The sequence below is a fragment of the Tyto alba genome, unplaced genomic scaffold (genome assembly GCF_018691265.1).
Source record: "Tyto alba isolate M040663 unplaced genomic scaffold, T.alba_DEE_v4.0 Super-Scaffold_1000006, whole genome shotgun sequence".
Classification (NCBI taxonomy): domain Eukaryota; kingdom Metazoa; phylum Chordata; class Aves; order Strigiformes; family Tytonidae; genus Tyto; species Tyto alba.
This window is the reverse complement of record NW_024881272.1, coordinates 14,637,257-14,652,765: the sequence shown is the minus strand read 5'-3', so window position 1 is coordinate 14,652,765 and position 15,509 is coordinate 14,637,257. Positions and strand designations below refer to the sequence as shown.

General features: G+C 34.7%; 1 protein-coding gene across 5 annotated transcripts in view; it reads left to right on the top strand.

Annotated features, from left to right (window-relative positions):
- Window positions 1-15,509, top strand: part of AGL (amylo-alpha-1, 6-glucosidase, 4-alpha-glucanotransferase) — a 49,444-nt gene that overhangs the window by 22,623 nt on the left and 11,312 nt on the right. For 4 of the 5 annotated variants that reach the window (XM_033000478.2, XM_033000480.2, XM_033000477.2 and 1 more), the window contains exons 12-26: window positions 2,105-2,292; window positions 3,844-3,967; window positions 4,537-4,700; window positions 5,236-5,337; window positions 5,581-5,733; window positions 5,814-5,964; window positions 7,111-7,235; window positions 7,348-7,460; window positions 7,587-7,721; window positions 8,245-8,375; window positions 8,953-9,089; window positions 10,759-10,892; window positions 11,977-12,152; window positions 13,910-14,012; window positions 15,264-15,489. In XM_033000478.2, the coding sequence (XP_032856369.1) occupies window positions 2,105-2,292; window positions 3,844-3,967; window positions 4,537-4,700; window positions 5,236-5,337; window positions 5,581-5,733; window positions 5,814-5,964; window positions 7,111-7,235; window positions 7,348-7,460; window positions 7,587-7,721; window positions 8,245-8,375; window positions 8,953-9,089; window positions 10,759-10,892; window positions 11,977-12,152; window positions 13,910-14,012; window positions 15,264-15,489 (2,162 nt within the window). Of the gene's footprint in view, window positions 1-2,104; window positions 2,293-3,356; window positions 3,481-3,843; window positions 3,968-4,536; window positions 4,701-5,235; window positions 5,338-5,580; window positions 5,734-5,813; window positions 5,965-7,110; window positions 7,236-7,347; window positions 7,461-7,586; window positions 7,722-8,244; window positions 8,376-8,952; window positions 9,090-10,758; window positions 10,893-11,976; window positions 12,153-13,909; window positions 14,013-15,263; window positions 15,490-15,509 lie in introns of all 5 variants that reach the window. The other variant, XM_042806941.1, reaches the window with a different exon arrangement.

Sequence of the window (15,509 nt, the reverse complement as noted above, 5' to 3'; positions counted from 1 at the left end):
CCATAAGACAATGACAGTGTGGCAGAAAACTAATGCAATGAAAAGGTGGATAGTGTTTTACTGCATTAGTGAGCAAAAACTGGATCTGTGAAAGATCCAGTGAGTGGCAGTCAGGCAGTCAAGAGATGACTCAGTTAATGCAAATTAAGTATGCAGATTACTTGTGAAGGTAAGATAGGGCATGAAATCACCATGCACTCACAGCATCAATATCCAATAAAAGCAAGGTTGACAACTCTTGTTTTCAGTGTAGTCATTTACTCTGTAAACTGAATCAAACCAAAGGCCAGTTTAAGTCTAATTAAAAACATCTATCTAAGAGTTTGTTGAGTCTGTTTTACAAGGTAATCTGATTGATACTCCAGAGTGATCTGGAATTAGCATACACCTAATTGCTGCAAAATAATCTACAGCCCTTTCACTGCTTTTTATTTACTTCTTTTTTTCTTCCTCGCAAGGATTAAGATAACATGTTTCAAGGGTGTTTTTGTTCCATTGCCTTTCAGCTACTTGCATGTTCTTTTGGGCAGACTCCTGTACTTTTTCCTTCAATCATGGACTTGAATTAGCATACCTAACTTCCATTACTGAGTTTTCTCTCCTAATTCATCTACAGCTTTTTGGGTGCTTTATACTTGTGTTATACCTTTGGTTTATGCCACACATTATTTCAACTAAGAATACAGTGTGAGAAGATTATATATAAGGGCACAAATAAAGCAATTGCAAAACAAATGCAGCCAGTTCTGTAAATGGCCCTTAAAAAACCCGTGGTATACATCAAAAGAAAGCAGATTTTTCCATTCATGTACTTACGTTGCCATTAGTGAAGGCAAAAGGTGGGCTGTGCTTAAGTGAATGTTTTTGGAAGCAGTGGTGAATTACGATCTTTGCTCTTTACTTACTACCTGCACACTGTTGTTATGTGTCTTTCTTTGTGTATGCCCAATCACTTAGGTGTCCATAATGCAAGCCTTTGGAAATTGGTCTGGTGGAAAAATAATCTCTTTGCTAAGGCAAGATTATTTTTCAGCTGAACAAGTTTCATGATCTAATTAAAGGTTTAACCCCTAAAATAACTGTGGTGATGCATCAGTGTAGCTGGTGTAGAGTCACAGAAAGCAATGGAGTAGCTATTTCTTGCCCATCCTGAGTGGTGCTGGCCTGCTTTATGCTTTGATCAGGTTTACATAAGGTGAATATAAACAGACCTTCAGAAGACTGATGACTCAAAGATAGTTGTATTTCTCTTACATGGGCTCTGATTATTGACAATTCCGTGATTGTGCCTGGGATATTACACGTTGCAAATAGTCTGGGGTTTTGGTGGACTTGTTTGGGGTTTTTTTTAATTATGTTACTGCCATTGTCAAATACAGGATTTATATAGGGGAGAAGTCACTTATTTTAGATATGACTGATTATTTAATTCTTTGTCACTGTTAAAGCTCTGTCAGTATATTCCATGCAGTAAGTATATTACAGGTGAACTCAAATTTAAATCTTCTTTTTGATGCAGTCAAAAAAAATGCAAAAAAAAAGTATATGAAACTGGACTAGATGGAGGATAAGTCTTTTCATACACACAAAAATTATTTAGGGACTTTGTCCATTTAAGTGACCTACCTGCCTAACTATTGTGGAAATTTGTCTTGCAGCATCACAGTCTGCTATTAACAGATGATAACATTTTAAATTGTGGCTGGGGCAGTTTGTTTATGGTAACACACTGAGGTGTTTTTTTGAATTTGGCCAGTATAAACAGCCAAACCACTGATTTTGTTAATTTGTTTGCTGCTTTTTTCTTCTTTTTTTTCTTAAGTACAGTTTTTATACTATTTTGAAGAATGAAAAGGAATTTGATTTTAATCTGAAGAATTATTTCAGTATCTCTATGAAAGTTAAATGTTTCCTTTGAAGTAGTCTGGAATTACATATCAATGTTGGGTATACAAATTTTGAGTTGACATGGTTATTGTTAGAATTTTTAGTCTTGATCACAGTGTTCTACTCTTCATCAGTAGAATATGAAATACCACATTTTCATTTTGGTGCACATTCTATTCTGTATATGTACACTATAGTGAATTTATTTCTCTTACAGGGTCAAATGTTTACTTGAGAAGAGAGCTTATTTGCTGGGGAGACAGTGTGAAACTGCGTTATGGTAATAAACCTGAAGACTGTCCATACCTCTGGGCACACATGAAAAAATACACTGAAATCACTGCCAAGTATTTCCATGGTGTTCGTCTTGACAACTGTCATTCAACACCTATTCATGTAGCTGAGGTACGCAAAATTAAACATGCTTATTATAAAGCAGCTTCTGTCTGTGGAATAAATCCTGCACCAATGCTACAAAATCTGTGGGTTCTACATGGCAGAGTTCAAGTGTGAATGAATCTTCCTCATAGCACAAGCAGAGTTTCTTCACTGGTGATGTTTAGATATGGTTTCAGCTGCTTGAAACAGTTAGTATAGTGGTGTAGCTATTGTATCTCTTAATTCTCTACTTCAGCTGAAATATTGTAGATGCGGATGGACCTGGCTAACTTTTCCCTCACGTAGCTCTGGATGTAGTGCAATGACTACCAGTGTCCGGTATGTCAGTTTTAGCTGGGGTCTCTGCCAAGACTTAGTTGAAAGTCTTAGTGTTTCTTTGCCATATGTATTGTTCTATTGCCAAAATAAACAGGAAGTGGTGTACTTCCCAGAATTTAAAAGTTGTTAAAGAATACCTGCAGAAAGTTTAGTCTGGCAGGCTTATTGCTAAGATTAGTGCTTATCTTTTACCATGGATCTGGCTATTTCCAAAATTGTACGTATCTAGTAAATTAGTTCTAAATAGATTTGAGTAGTGCAGCTTGTTAGTGCTTAGTCTTAACAGAGCCTAGGTAAATCTATGAAGAGCTCCCTAAAACAAGTTGATTTGCCCACACAAAAGTTGCAAGTGACTCTTAAATGCAGCCATTTCAAAACTTCTGCCGTTCTTTCATTTTTGCTACTATTTTTGGAATGATAATTTTGAAGGCTTAAACTGAAGTCTTCCTCAGATTTATTAGCTTAATAAGTATCTCTTTTATTCAATCCTTGTTCTTGCATTTTTAGTAAAGATTTTTTTTATGAAGAAAGTTGTAACTAGCTTAAAGTCTTCAGAGAATTTCCTAGAATTACTCAGTCCATAAATAATACCTGTAAAATAAACAGTTTTATGAATCTTACCTGTTATTAATATTTCTAATGAACCACATATATAAATGACTCATTTATGTTTGGTTAACATTCATGTTAATGATTGCATATACATAGCTGACAATGGATATCTTGCATTAAAAATGTATTGTGATCTATAGGAGATGCTAGCAACAGCCAGATCAGTCAGACCTGATCTTTATGTGATAGCTGAACTCTTCACGGGCAGTGAGTACATTGACAATGTTTTTGTCAACCGCCTGGGAATTACCAGCCTGATTAGAGGTACAATAAGCAGTTGAAAATTATGTAGGATTGTTGTGTATGGTTTGGAGTTTTTAACGTGAAACTAACATTGGTATGCTTTTTTTATTTTTCTTACATATTCACGTTCTTTGCTTATGCAATTACCTTTTCTTCTTCATGTTCTATTTAACTTCTCCTGTGTTGTATGCTAATTCTTGGTTTTGCTTATGTTCATGTGCCCTCTTCTATGTAACAACTTCTTTGTTCCTTAATTTTGGCTTTCTGTTTATCTTTGCTGCATGGCATTTTCCTATTGTCCAATCCCTGCCTAGCTTTGAAACTTGTCCTTTTTTGTATCTACCTTTCCCCTTTCTGTGGCTTTTTTGGCTGTGCTTTTTGCAGTACATGCTGGACACAGCTAGAAAAGTGCGAGCCGATTTGTATGTAGTGGCTGAACTGTTCACAGGAAATGAGGAGCTGGACAATATCTTTGTGAATAGGCTGGGCATTACCTCCTTAATAAGAGGTAGGCTTGCTGTGTGTGTGGTCTCTTTCCAACGAGAGATTATAGATGATATACTTTTTTGAAGGAAAAGGTTTCTTCTGGACTATGCACTTTTAATTTCATACTCTGTGTAATCAGAAGTACAGTTCCTGTATTGTGACAGCTGTAAAATAAGAGAAGGCATCCTGCATTAGTTTACAGAAGTTTAAATATTTCACTGCTCTTCTAGCAAGAGAAAAAAGTCGTAGCACAGGTCCGCTATGCAAGTGCTGCGTTGTGTCTATATTTGTTGCATGAGTTTCTTAAAGCCTATGAGAAACAGTTTCAGATTTCTTCTTTTTTCTCCCTTTTTTTCCCTGAGCTTTCTCTGCTTTAATATATTACAGTAAATGGAATACTCCAAGGTTGTGTATCCAAAGTGGAGTATATAGTTATGTGTGATTTTTTTTTTTTTTAATTTTTTTTTTTAATTTTTAATGATTGAACACACCAAAATAACCAAAATGCAAAATGCTGCATTAACATCTTTGTGCGTCCTGTAATCTATGGTAGTTACTCTTGTGCAAACACTTACCCATTTTCTTCTTTAGAGGCAATGACTGCTTATAATAGCCATGAAGAGGGAAGGTTAGTTTATCGCTTTGGAGGTGAACCTGTTGGCTCTTTTGTTCAGCCACGTTTGAGGCCTTTGATGCCAGCTATTGCTCATGCATTGTTTATGGATATTACCCATGATAATGAATGTCCAATTCAGGTGAGCACCTAAACTGAAACCCAAACTTTACATGTAATGTTTTCTGAATTTATTATTTCTGAACCATGGGAGGGCTTGCTGCAATCTGGATGTTTTACCTGAGCAGTGTTTAGGATCCTAAAGTATGTTTCAGATCTTCAAGTTTGCATGCAGAGAGTAAAATTTTATAACAACTCTGATGTCCAAGGTTTTGTCTTTCAAGGGAAAAAGAATATAAAGCTACTTAACAAGCTGGTTTGATTCTTTAATTCCAGCTACTATAATTCTGTCTCTGCTTGTTAACCTGTTCCCCTAAGCTCCTGTTCTACAGGAGAGGGAGAGTGTGGTGGAAACTAGGAATGCTAATTTTTGAGGATTTCTCTTAAGTTGCTTTTCTTAGTGCTTTTGTAGTTGTTTTTTTTTTCGTTAATTCTATTGTGATTGAGGAAATTATGGTTATGTGATGAGCAGGTCTGTTAAACTGAGTGTATCTTCTGTGTGCTGAATTGGAAAGAATTAATTATGTCTTTGTTTCCTTATGTATTTTTTAACATAGCACCGATCTGCATATGATGCTCTTCCCAGTGCAATGATTGTTTCCATGGCATGCTGCGCTACAGGAAGCACCAAAGGCTATGATGAACTAGTACCACACCAGGTATGTGTGTACAGTTTAACTTCTATGTTACTTTTAAAAATTTAAACTTCATTCTTGTCCTAGGACATATATTTTAATATTGCTTTGTTGAAATTCCAAGCAGCTTACTAGCTGATATTACTTTGGATTGTCCAATTTCATATGAAATTTGAATTGACTATATAGTTGAGACCTCCAGCTGTTTTGTTTTGTGGTTTTTTTGCATAGTAGCTGATATTTGCTTAAATCTTAATTTCTTTACAGATCTCTGTAGTATCTGAAGAGAGATTTTATGCAAAATGGAATCCAGCAGCACATCTGAGTTCTGGTGAAGTTAATTTCCAAACAGGAATTCTAGCAGGAAGGCTCGCCATAAACAGGCTGCATCAGGAGCTAGGGGCTAAAGGCTTTAATCAGGCAAGAAGTGAGGGTAACACTACAATTTCTCCATATTTATGTTTGGAGTGAACACAGTTGCAATAGTATGTCTTTTCTAGGTCTATGTAGATCAAGTTGATGAAGATATAGTGGCAGTGACAAGACACTGCCCTAACACACACCAATCTGTTGTGGCTGTAAGTCGAACTGCCTTCAGGGATCCTAAAACCTCCTTCTACAGTAAAGAAGTACCTGAAATGTGTATCCCAGGTAATCAGATTTCTTTTCAAGAGATGGCAGGTGTACAAAAAATTCAAGTTATTGTAATTCCATTTGTTTTCACTTGAAACACCTGAAATTAATATGAGAATTTTCAGTATATAACACTCCTCTTATATGTGCTAATGTGCATGCACCAAAAGTGGTTAAAGAATAACAAACTTAACTTGCTTAAGGTTTTCAGAGGCATTCATATTGAGCATACTTCCTGCTATAAGCTTCCCATGTGGGTGTGGTTTTGTTTACTGTCTTGTTTGTGAACTGGTAAGAAATAGTTAATAGCAAGAGGGTTAATTGTACAGAGTTGGGGGGAAATTACAATTTATTGTGTAATACTGGGGGAAAAGGCTAAAATCTCATCGTATTTGTTGATGTCATTGCTATTCAGCTTTCTTATATACCATTATTTTTGTAGTTTTAAAACACATCTTAATAAGAAACAACTTTGTATTGCATAAGTTAATATAAAGATAATATATAGGTAAAAAATACATAAAATTAATTAAATATGAAAGTATTTACTATACTTAATAGTAACAAAGTATAATGATTTCCACACATTATGTGGACATATGTCTGAAGAGAAGCTTTCCGAACTGGCTTTTTAAGTATGCTTATGTGTGTGTTTGTTTTCAAGTCAACTACATCATATGTTAAGATACTTACAGGTGGCTGCAAGGCTTGCATACCTTTGTTTTTAGATTGCCACAAGGATAGATAAATTTAGAATATTTTAATAATTAGTTGTTACATTTTGAAGATAAACCATGCGTAGCTGCAGTTTGGAAACCAATCTGATACAGTCTTCTAAAAGATAAAAGGAAACTAACACAACTTGTAATCAATAAAACATAGGTTGTAATTCACTAAATGTTGACTGATTTTTATGGTTAATTTATGATAAAATAATAAAATTGCAGTGTTAAATACAGTACAGCAAATGAATGTGTAATGAATATTTATAGGATATTTAAAACACTTCGCTATATGGTTAGTCACATTAGGTTGTTCTTCAGCTGGGCAAGAGACTTGTATTTTGAATATTTAGGTTTCTAGGTTAGGTTTTGCTTCATTTCTTCAAAAGAATCACTTTTCACTTGAAATATCTTAACAGCTACATGATTTATCTTTTCTTAGGAAAAATAGAAGAAGTAGTACTTGAGGCTAGGACTATTGAGAGAAGTACTAGTCCTTACAAAAAAGATGAACATTTTATAAATGGATTGCCTAATTTCACAATGGAACTCAGAGAGCATATCCAGGTAATTAGCCTCCTTCACCCATGTTCTGATGTAATATTTTGTAATTTGTGACATTTTTTTATTAGAAAAAAAGACATTGAATTTCAGTTGCAAATGTGTTTTCTTTTCTAAGATTAAAGACAGTAAAATTATAAAGCAAGCTGGAACTGCCATAAAAGGGCCAAACGAATTTGTTCAAGAAATAGAATTTGAAAAATTAACGCCAGGAAGTGTAATAGTATTCAGGTACGTTATTATAATTGCCAAATGGCTGTGTTAGTTAAACAAAGATTTGTATCATTCTATTTTTGAGGCTTCAGAATAGTTATTTTAAGTGCTACATTTCTACAAGTCATGCATTCATATTTACAGAGTTAGTCTTGACCCAAAGGCACAAGAGGCTGTTGGTGTACTCCGCAATCATTTGATCCAGTTCAGCCCTCATTTTAAATCTGGAAGTCTTCCTGATGATCATTCAGCACCTATATTAAAAACGTTATTTTCTTCGTGAGTATTCTTTAAGTTTCTGAAGTAGAACTGAGAGTGCTACAGTGGGAGCGAAGAACAGTCTGTAAACTTAAAGTGAGGATTTGTTTTCTTTTTTTTTTTTTATTACTACAGTTGGATTTGGATTGTCAGAGTGCAATACAGACTCTGAGATTATTTTTACATATATATAATACTTAGCAGGGTTAATATTTTAAAACTTTGCAGCTCTTTTGTTCATGTTCTGTGTAGTTGCTGCTTAAAATAGTCATATGGAGTGCTTGTCAGTGTTGGGGTATGATTGTTCAGGGTTTGCACTTAATACTGTGTTTCTAAATAAATACCAAAACATCTGAGCAGAACATCTTGGAACATCTGAAAAATCAGGCTTTTGGAAATAAAGATTAAGTGGTGAGAGAGTTATATATATTTGATTATTTAATGTAAGTTTGAAACTAGAATTGTTTATGAAATCCTTTCTCTATTTCCCTACTAATGTTGCTTTTGGGGTTGGATTTCTTCTTTTTCCCCACTGTTTTTTCAGTATTGCATCTAAACTAACTTTGGCTGACTTAAATCAAGTACTGTATAGGTGTGAAGCAGAAGAACAAGAAGATGGTGGAGGTTGTTACAACATACCAAACTGGTCATCACTGAAGTATGCAGGTCTCCAAGGTAATAGTTTCAGCATTCTTTTTTTCTGTTAAGAAAAAAGTAAAATAGAACTGCGCAATCTACATCACACCTTGATGCTGTCTTATGGCTAGTGCCATTGTTTGGATAAAAAAGTTAGTTTTTTCTGCTTGACCATGCTACTAATGAGCGTTGTACCCAGGAAATTGCACACTAAACCAGAAACCCCCTCTCTCGATACTCTGGGCTGCAAAATTAAGATTCAATATGTGTTTTAACACCAGTGGCCTTGCTTTTAAAATTAAATACATGTATCTCCATTGAAAAGTCACATAAATTAAACCCTAGGCATTACTAGGTTACTGCGGAGTGTTGATCATTTATCAAATGTATGAATTGCATCATGCTGGTCACTCCACAATTATTTGCATAACTGTCTAGGATGTGCGCTGAGGAAACTACAGTTGAGTTGTATCCTAACTTGTTCTGCAGATCAAGAGAAGTAATACGATTAAATCCAGTTAAAGCATCTGTTGCCATGTACTTTTTTCTCCTGAACTGTAATTGCTGTTTGTGATAATGGTGTCTTTTAATACAAAGTTGGGGTTTGTATTTTCAGGGTTAATGTCAGTGATGGCAGACATTAGACCAAAGAATGATTTGGGTCATCCATTTTGTGATAATTTAAGATCTGGAGACTGGATGATTGATTATGTTAGTAATCGTCTGATTTCACGTGCAGGAGCCTGTGCAGAAGTAAGTAAAAATACTTAACTTTGACTTCGGGGTTTTAAATTACAAGTTTGTTTCCTTTTCAATTACCAGTATACTTTCAAATTCAGTCTGTCTATAACATATTTCTTGTCTAAGCAATTTTTTCTAGGAGATTAAACTGTTAATATGTTTATCTTCCCTCTCCTCAATCCTATTTAAGAATAGACTGCAGAAGGGAAGTGGAAAATATGTAGGGCATGGAGGGTTTGTTAGTTCTTACATAAAGGCCTGCAGGGGTCCTTCCCTGTTTATTACTTTTCTTCAAATAAAAATGAAGTAACCATTTTGAAGTAAGTACTTTGAAAAGAGGGTCTGAATACTACAAAGGCATACAGTTACAGTTATGGTACAGTTACACTAAGGTTTCAGAGTCAAGCACTGAGAAGATAGGAATTACTAAGATGCAGGTTACCTGTATAGCTGCATTACAATACAGTCCTTTACTTTCTTTGTTTATATTCTATTTTCCTACGTGGGAATTGCTTTATTCATTTCACAAGATGGAGACCTGATTTGGATAACTTACATAATTAATATAATAATAAAGAATTTAGCATTCTTATTTAATTTTGTTCCTGAAGTCAATTGTAGTGATATAAAGCAGTCTAATGTTGTACTGAAGTAAACGCTGAATCTGACCTCTGAGACGGAGCTTTTCTGGAAAGGAAGTTAGTCTGGTAATTGCCAGATTTACTGGTCTTCAAAGCCTGTTGCTTACTTTGTCTATGTATTTTTTTGAGTTGCTAATTTATAGTGTCTCATTGTATTATGCAGAAAATACAAAGGACTTATAGCTATACTGAAGTCACATGAAACTAAACTTTACAACTTCACTGTTCATATAGGTTAACTTTCTCTTTGTAATTTCCAGGTTAAAAGTGTAGTGTCATGTAATATATCGACATGTACTTTCTTCATCTGCAAGCTTTAGATCTTTAGTGACCTAATAGTAGGTTGGCATGATATTCTTTAACAGTACAAGAAGGAAAGAGGAGAAATATACTTCCCAGGTGTCAAACATTTTATAGTGACTTAAGGATGGTGAAGCTCCAGAATCCTGAGTCCTAGACCCAGATCTGCAGTCACTTTCACTAGTGGCTTTATATAATTTAGCATTCTTATAATGTTTCTATCCCTAGTCCCAAGCTTCATCTCTTCAGTCCTGTCTTTTTTTAAGGAATGAGATACCTTCTCCCCACACTTGGGGTGTATTGATGCCTTCCGAGTTGCATCTTTCCTTTGCTACTCAGTTTTAATAACTTCTTTGTGATTGTTTGTTTTCTATAAGACTAGCAAAATATAATCTCTTTATATAGTTGATATTCTTGCCTATTTATGTCATAGTACAGATATAGTACAGATTTTTCCCTACTACTTTTCTTAGAGTTCATCTCATAGCTGAAATTTTGCAGTAGGAGGGTACAGCAATTCTACTACAAATATCTAGCATGAACAGCTTTAGATGTGAATGGTTGCATGCAAGTGGTGTTACTAATAACTGAAGATAACCTCATCTTCGTGGTGGTCACGCATAACTTGGGTGTAATAAATGTACCAAAACTGTGTCAAATACTTTAACTAGATGGATCCTGAAAACACTGGGTTTTGAAACCTAGTGTTAACAAGTTCTAATTAGATTGTATTTTAATAGGTTGGTAAATGGATGAAGGCCATGTTTGTCTACCTGAAGAGAATTCCACGTTACCTCATCCCATGTTACTTTGATGCCATATTAGTGGGTGCATACACAACGCTTCTGGATGTGGGATGGCATCAGATGTCTAGGTATGCTTCCCATATCAGAACTATAGAGGTAGCTGTATATATTTGTACCTTTTAAGTTTTATCTGCTGGAGAATGTGATTTGAGTGTTTTCATACTCCTCCAATGTAAAAAGGTAAAATTGGTAGTGAATATCAAATCTGTCTTCTAATGGTGGTGGTTTGGAAGGTTGGGCATTCAGCTGTATTTCTAGGGTTTGAATTTATAACTGCTGTTGGCATTGTGCAGTAGGAGGTGAAAGCTTAAGCCAACATTTCTTTGCCAGGCTTCAGAAACTTTTTTTTGCCTTTTTTGTATTTTAGTACGATTGCAATGATTCCTTAACATTCAGGGAAGAAAGAAAATACCAGATTGTACTTGAGGCTGATGCTTTGTTCAACATTTCTTCTTTAACAAAGTTAAATATCTTTCATTAGCACTTTGCTTAGTTCTTCAAATAACTGTTTAAACATCAGTGTCTCTTTCTCCTTTGTTTCTTGGAAAGGGAAGAGAGATTGACTTAATGGAGGCTTTATTCTAGCTATGAACATTCTAAACAAATCAGTATTGTTTTGTAAAAATACAGATGGTAAAATGGGAATAGAATTTGGTATGGCCATGAAATCATGTGCAAAGTAACCCATTATGAAAAAATGTTTGGAGATAAACTAGACAGGAATGCAGGTCGCTTTATTTTAGACAATGTGTTAACTGACTTAATGATTTACAGTTTGACAGAAACTTTTGTTCATAGTAAAATATCTTTTCTCATATTTTTTGAGGTCTTAAGTCTGTTTTTTAAGCATCAGTAAAGCAAATCAATTTCTTTTTACCCTTTTCCCTAGAAGTATTTCACATAAACACTCGCCTTGACATGAATAAATTTTTAAGGCTAATGTTGGGCACCCATTTTGGGGAAAAAAGTGATGTACAAATTAAATCTTATGTCCAAAATTAGCTAATGTAGAATCCTAATATTAACTCATTGTTAATTAATTATATTTATTTTGCATAATACTTATAATAGTCTTCTGTAAATTAAAAAAGGCTACATTTTATAGACTGATATTGCAGAATGTAATTTTACTTTAATTATGTTGAATTATAGCTTCGTGCAGAATGGATCGACATTTGTTAAACACCTTTCCTTGGGTTCAGTCCAGATGTGTGGGATAGGAAGATATCCTTGTCTGCCAGATCTGTCTCCTTCCTTACATGATGTTCCCTATAGGCTGAATGAGATCACAAATGAGAAAGAACAGTGCTGTGTTTCCTTGGCAGCGGGTAAGTGAGGACAACATTTTAAAAAAAGAGTCATCTAAAATAGCTAAACTGTTTTTAGGAACTATAATAAAATTGTCTTCATTGTGCTTGGGATCCATATGTCAGCAACCATGTATGAAGTGTGGGTAGCAGTTTTCCTCGCTTTTTCCCTGTGTTTTAATTTGTGTTTAAGATAAAGATTTGCCCATATTAGAAGTATGGGAGTTTTTTCTAGCATTACTTCTTGGGGACAACCATTTTGTTACTGCTCTTGGGATGGGAAGGGAAGCTTATAAACACTTTATTTAGAGATATTCTTAGTTTTATCATATATGGAGATCCACAAGTATATTTTCCTTTCTAGAACACTTTGTTGAAGTAAGTATACTTAGCTTAATAGATTTTTGTTTCTTTTTTAACTGCAAATTTAAGAACTGAATTGTAATGGGATACAAGGGTAAATTTACTGTTCACAAGTTCTCAGAAAAAGAAAGAACCATTAGCAGACCAGAAGGTCTGATCTGAAAGCGTCTCCAAAAGGAAAGAGCATAAAAGCAATCGACAAATAGTGTTTATACCTCCGTATGTTCTGCCAGCATCTGGCAGACTTTGAATTGGGCACTTTGCTATGTCAAAAGTATTATCTTCTGTGTGTAGTGCCTTTAGAACGAATTTATTTTTGTTCTGAGTTGGCCCATTCCTTTTCTGAAACCATAGAAACTCCTAGAGTCCAGGACAAGTGTCTCACTGGGGTGTTTATTTTCTTCTTCTTTTTGCTGTCTGTCTGCCTCTCATGGAATCTTACTGCTTTTAGTTTCTGGTTTTTAGTAACATTCCATTTGCCTGCTTTAGTGTTACCTAGAAGCACAGAGGCACAATGTTCCCTTAAATTGGTCGTAAAGATTAATTATACTAAACAGTTTGGTTTTAAATATTCCCTTCACATACTTACTGGTAGTTGTGTCTGAGATTTTTAACTTGTATATGGATTGTCATTTGCAAGTGCTATTACCATATACTGTAAAATTGTGGAAGTGTAGTGGCCATATTTGAGCGTTAGGAAATACTTCAGAAAAGTAAGTGATAGAAGCTAAAATGTTGTTCTATCAAGCATGCACAAGGGACTGCTCTTTTGAAACTTCACCATATGGAATTTTTTGTTTGATTGAAAAAGTTAATAAATGGAAGAAAAGACAAGGATGAGCCTTACAGTTGTAACTATTATGCTTTATCAGTCGGAATAAATCTTAAAGTTACATGTTAAAATGTCTCCAGTAAGATGTAGTTCTAGAATCTGCTGGAAAAGAGAAGCACGATTCCTTTTATAGTGGCTGGGAACAACTTTGCGCTGAAGAAATTGATAGCTCTCCAGTCTTATCCGCTTTATGCTGCTGAGATGGCATGGTTCTCCTACATGAACTCTTGCCAACAAAAAGTTATAAATCTTGTTGTAGTTCTGACTTTTTGTTAGTTTTCTTTCTGCTTCTTTTAATTACAGGATGGCATTTGCTTAAGTTTCAAAGTGATGTAATAAAAATGTGACTTATTGATATGAGAAATTCTGTTACATGATCTTTAAAATCTAGAAAATACTTTAATCAAATGAAATTTTATTTCATTTTATCAAGAACTTGGTATAGAAGATTATTTAAATGTTGATCTAGGAAGAAATTATAAATGTGAATATATATTTACTTATGGTTATTTTATACATACATATGTGCTTGGACATTTCTGTCATATCTGTTAATGAGATGAACAATGACATTTCCTTTTAGGTTTACCTCACTTTTCTTCTGGAATTTTTCGCTCTTGGGGAAGGGATACTTTTATTGCACTGAGAGGTCTAATGTTAGTTACTGGGCGCTATGTAGAAGCAAGGTAAGACTGACTTATTCTTAGTTCTTACTGGTTTTGCAGGTAGTTAGGAAAAAGGCATGCTCTCAGAGCCTCAGATGACACATAAGCTGTTAGAAACAGTTGATGTGCAATATAAAACCTTAATGGCCCTAGACAGATTTGGAAGTTGTCTCTAAGTGGAATTAAAAACAGTACTGAAATGATTCTCTTTTGCTTTGTTGGCACTGATGTGGAGCTGATGTTCTGCACAGATGAGATAATTTTAACCCCTGTAACACTACTGCTTGTTCTTAAACAAAGTGATTGTGTTTCACATGTACTTGCATCATTGTTGCTGAGCAATAATTTCAAAATTACTTACTTAAAAGTTTGAAGTAGCAGGAGAATACTATTTTAATCAGAAAGGTATGATTGCATGTTTATCATGATTTTTTTTTTGGTAATTTCTAGTGTTTGTTTTTTAATACTAGAAATCAGATAATTGTGGATTGTTACAGTCTGATATCTGTTTATAATGTTTAACCTGACAAATGAGCCAGATATAAGATAGACCTATTGACTTGGTATTTCCATTAATCTTTTAATTTGGGTGGATATGATACACACATGATACAAACATAAAGAATTGTTTTAAATTAACATGTATTTGTGCTTTTGTATGTTTGGCCAACTATTACCTTTCTCATGCAGTAAGACCTGCAGTCTACTAGAATGTTTATATTCCCTTTTTAAAGCTAGTTGGAATCCATATTTTCTGCAAGGTATGCGCAACGGTTCTCAAATGATACTTCTCATAACCTCAGTTGCTGTCACCTCTCTGTATTTTAATAGGAAATTCCCATCTACTCCTGCCCTCCGTCCCCATTCCACCCCACTCACCAGAATGGATACCAGGGTAATCATAAACAATGTCAATAAAAACCTTCCCTGTGACCTCAGTGGGATTTGGATTTAGGCTCTATATCATTACCTATGAAAAAGCAAACTAGTATTAGCAGATGTTGTGTGTTTTGTACAAACTGATTTAAGTGTATTCATGTTGGGGAATCTGTAGAGAATAGATGATTTTTTTATGTAAAAGAAGTTCATGCTAAATGAAGTAATTTGTAGCTTTCAACAGCAAACATTTGGCATCTGTATTTAAGATCCTGTTTGTCTCCTTTACTTACCTTGCTATTAAGGTAAACTTGTATGATTTGTACTTAATACTTGGTCCAATAAAGGCCTTGAAAGTAACTTAGTCAAGACCTTATATTTTTTCTTTTGTTCTAGAAACATCATTTTAGCATTTGGTGGGACTTTAAGACATGGTCTCATTCCCAATCTGCTTGGCCAGGGGACACATGCCAGATACAACTGTCGTGATGCTGTATGGTGGTGGCTTCAGTGTATCCAGGACTACTGTAAAATTGTTCCAAAGGGGTTAGACATTCTCAGGTGTCCTGTTTCTAGGATGTACCCAAGCGATGACTCATCTCCTCAGCCTGCAGGCATTATGGTAAAGATAATTTCTGGTTT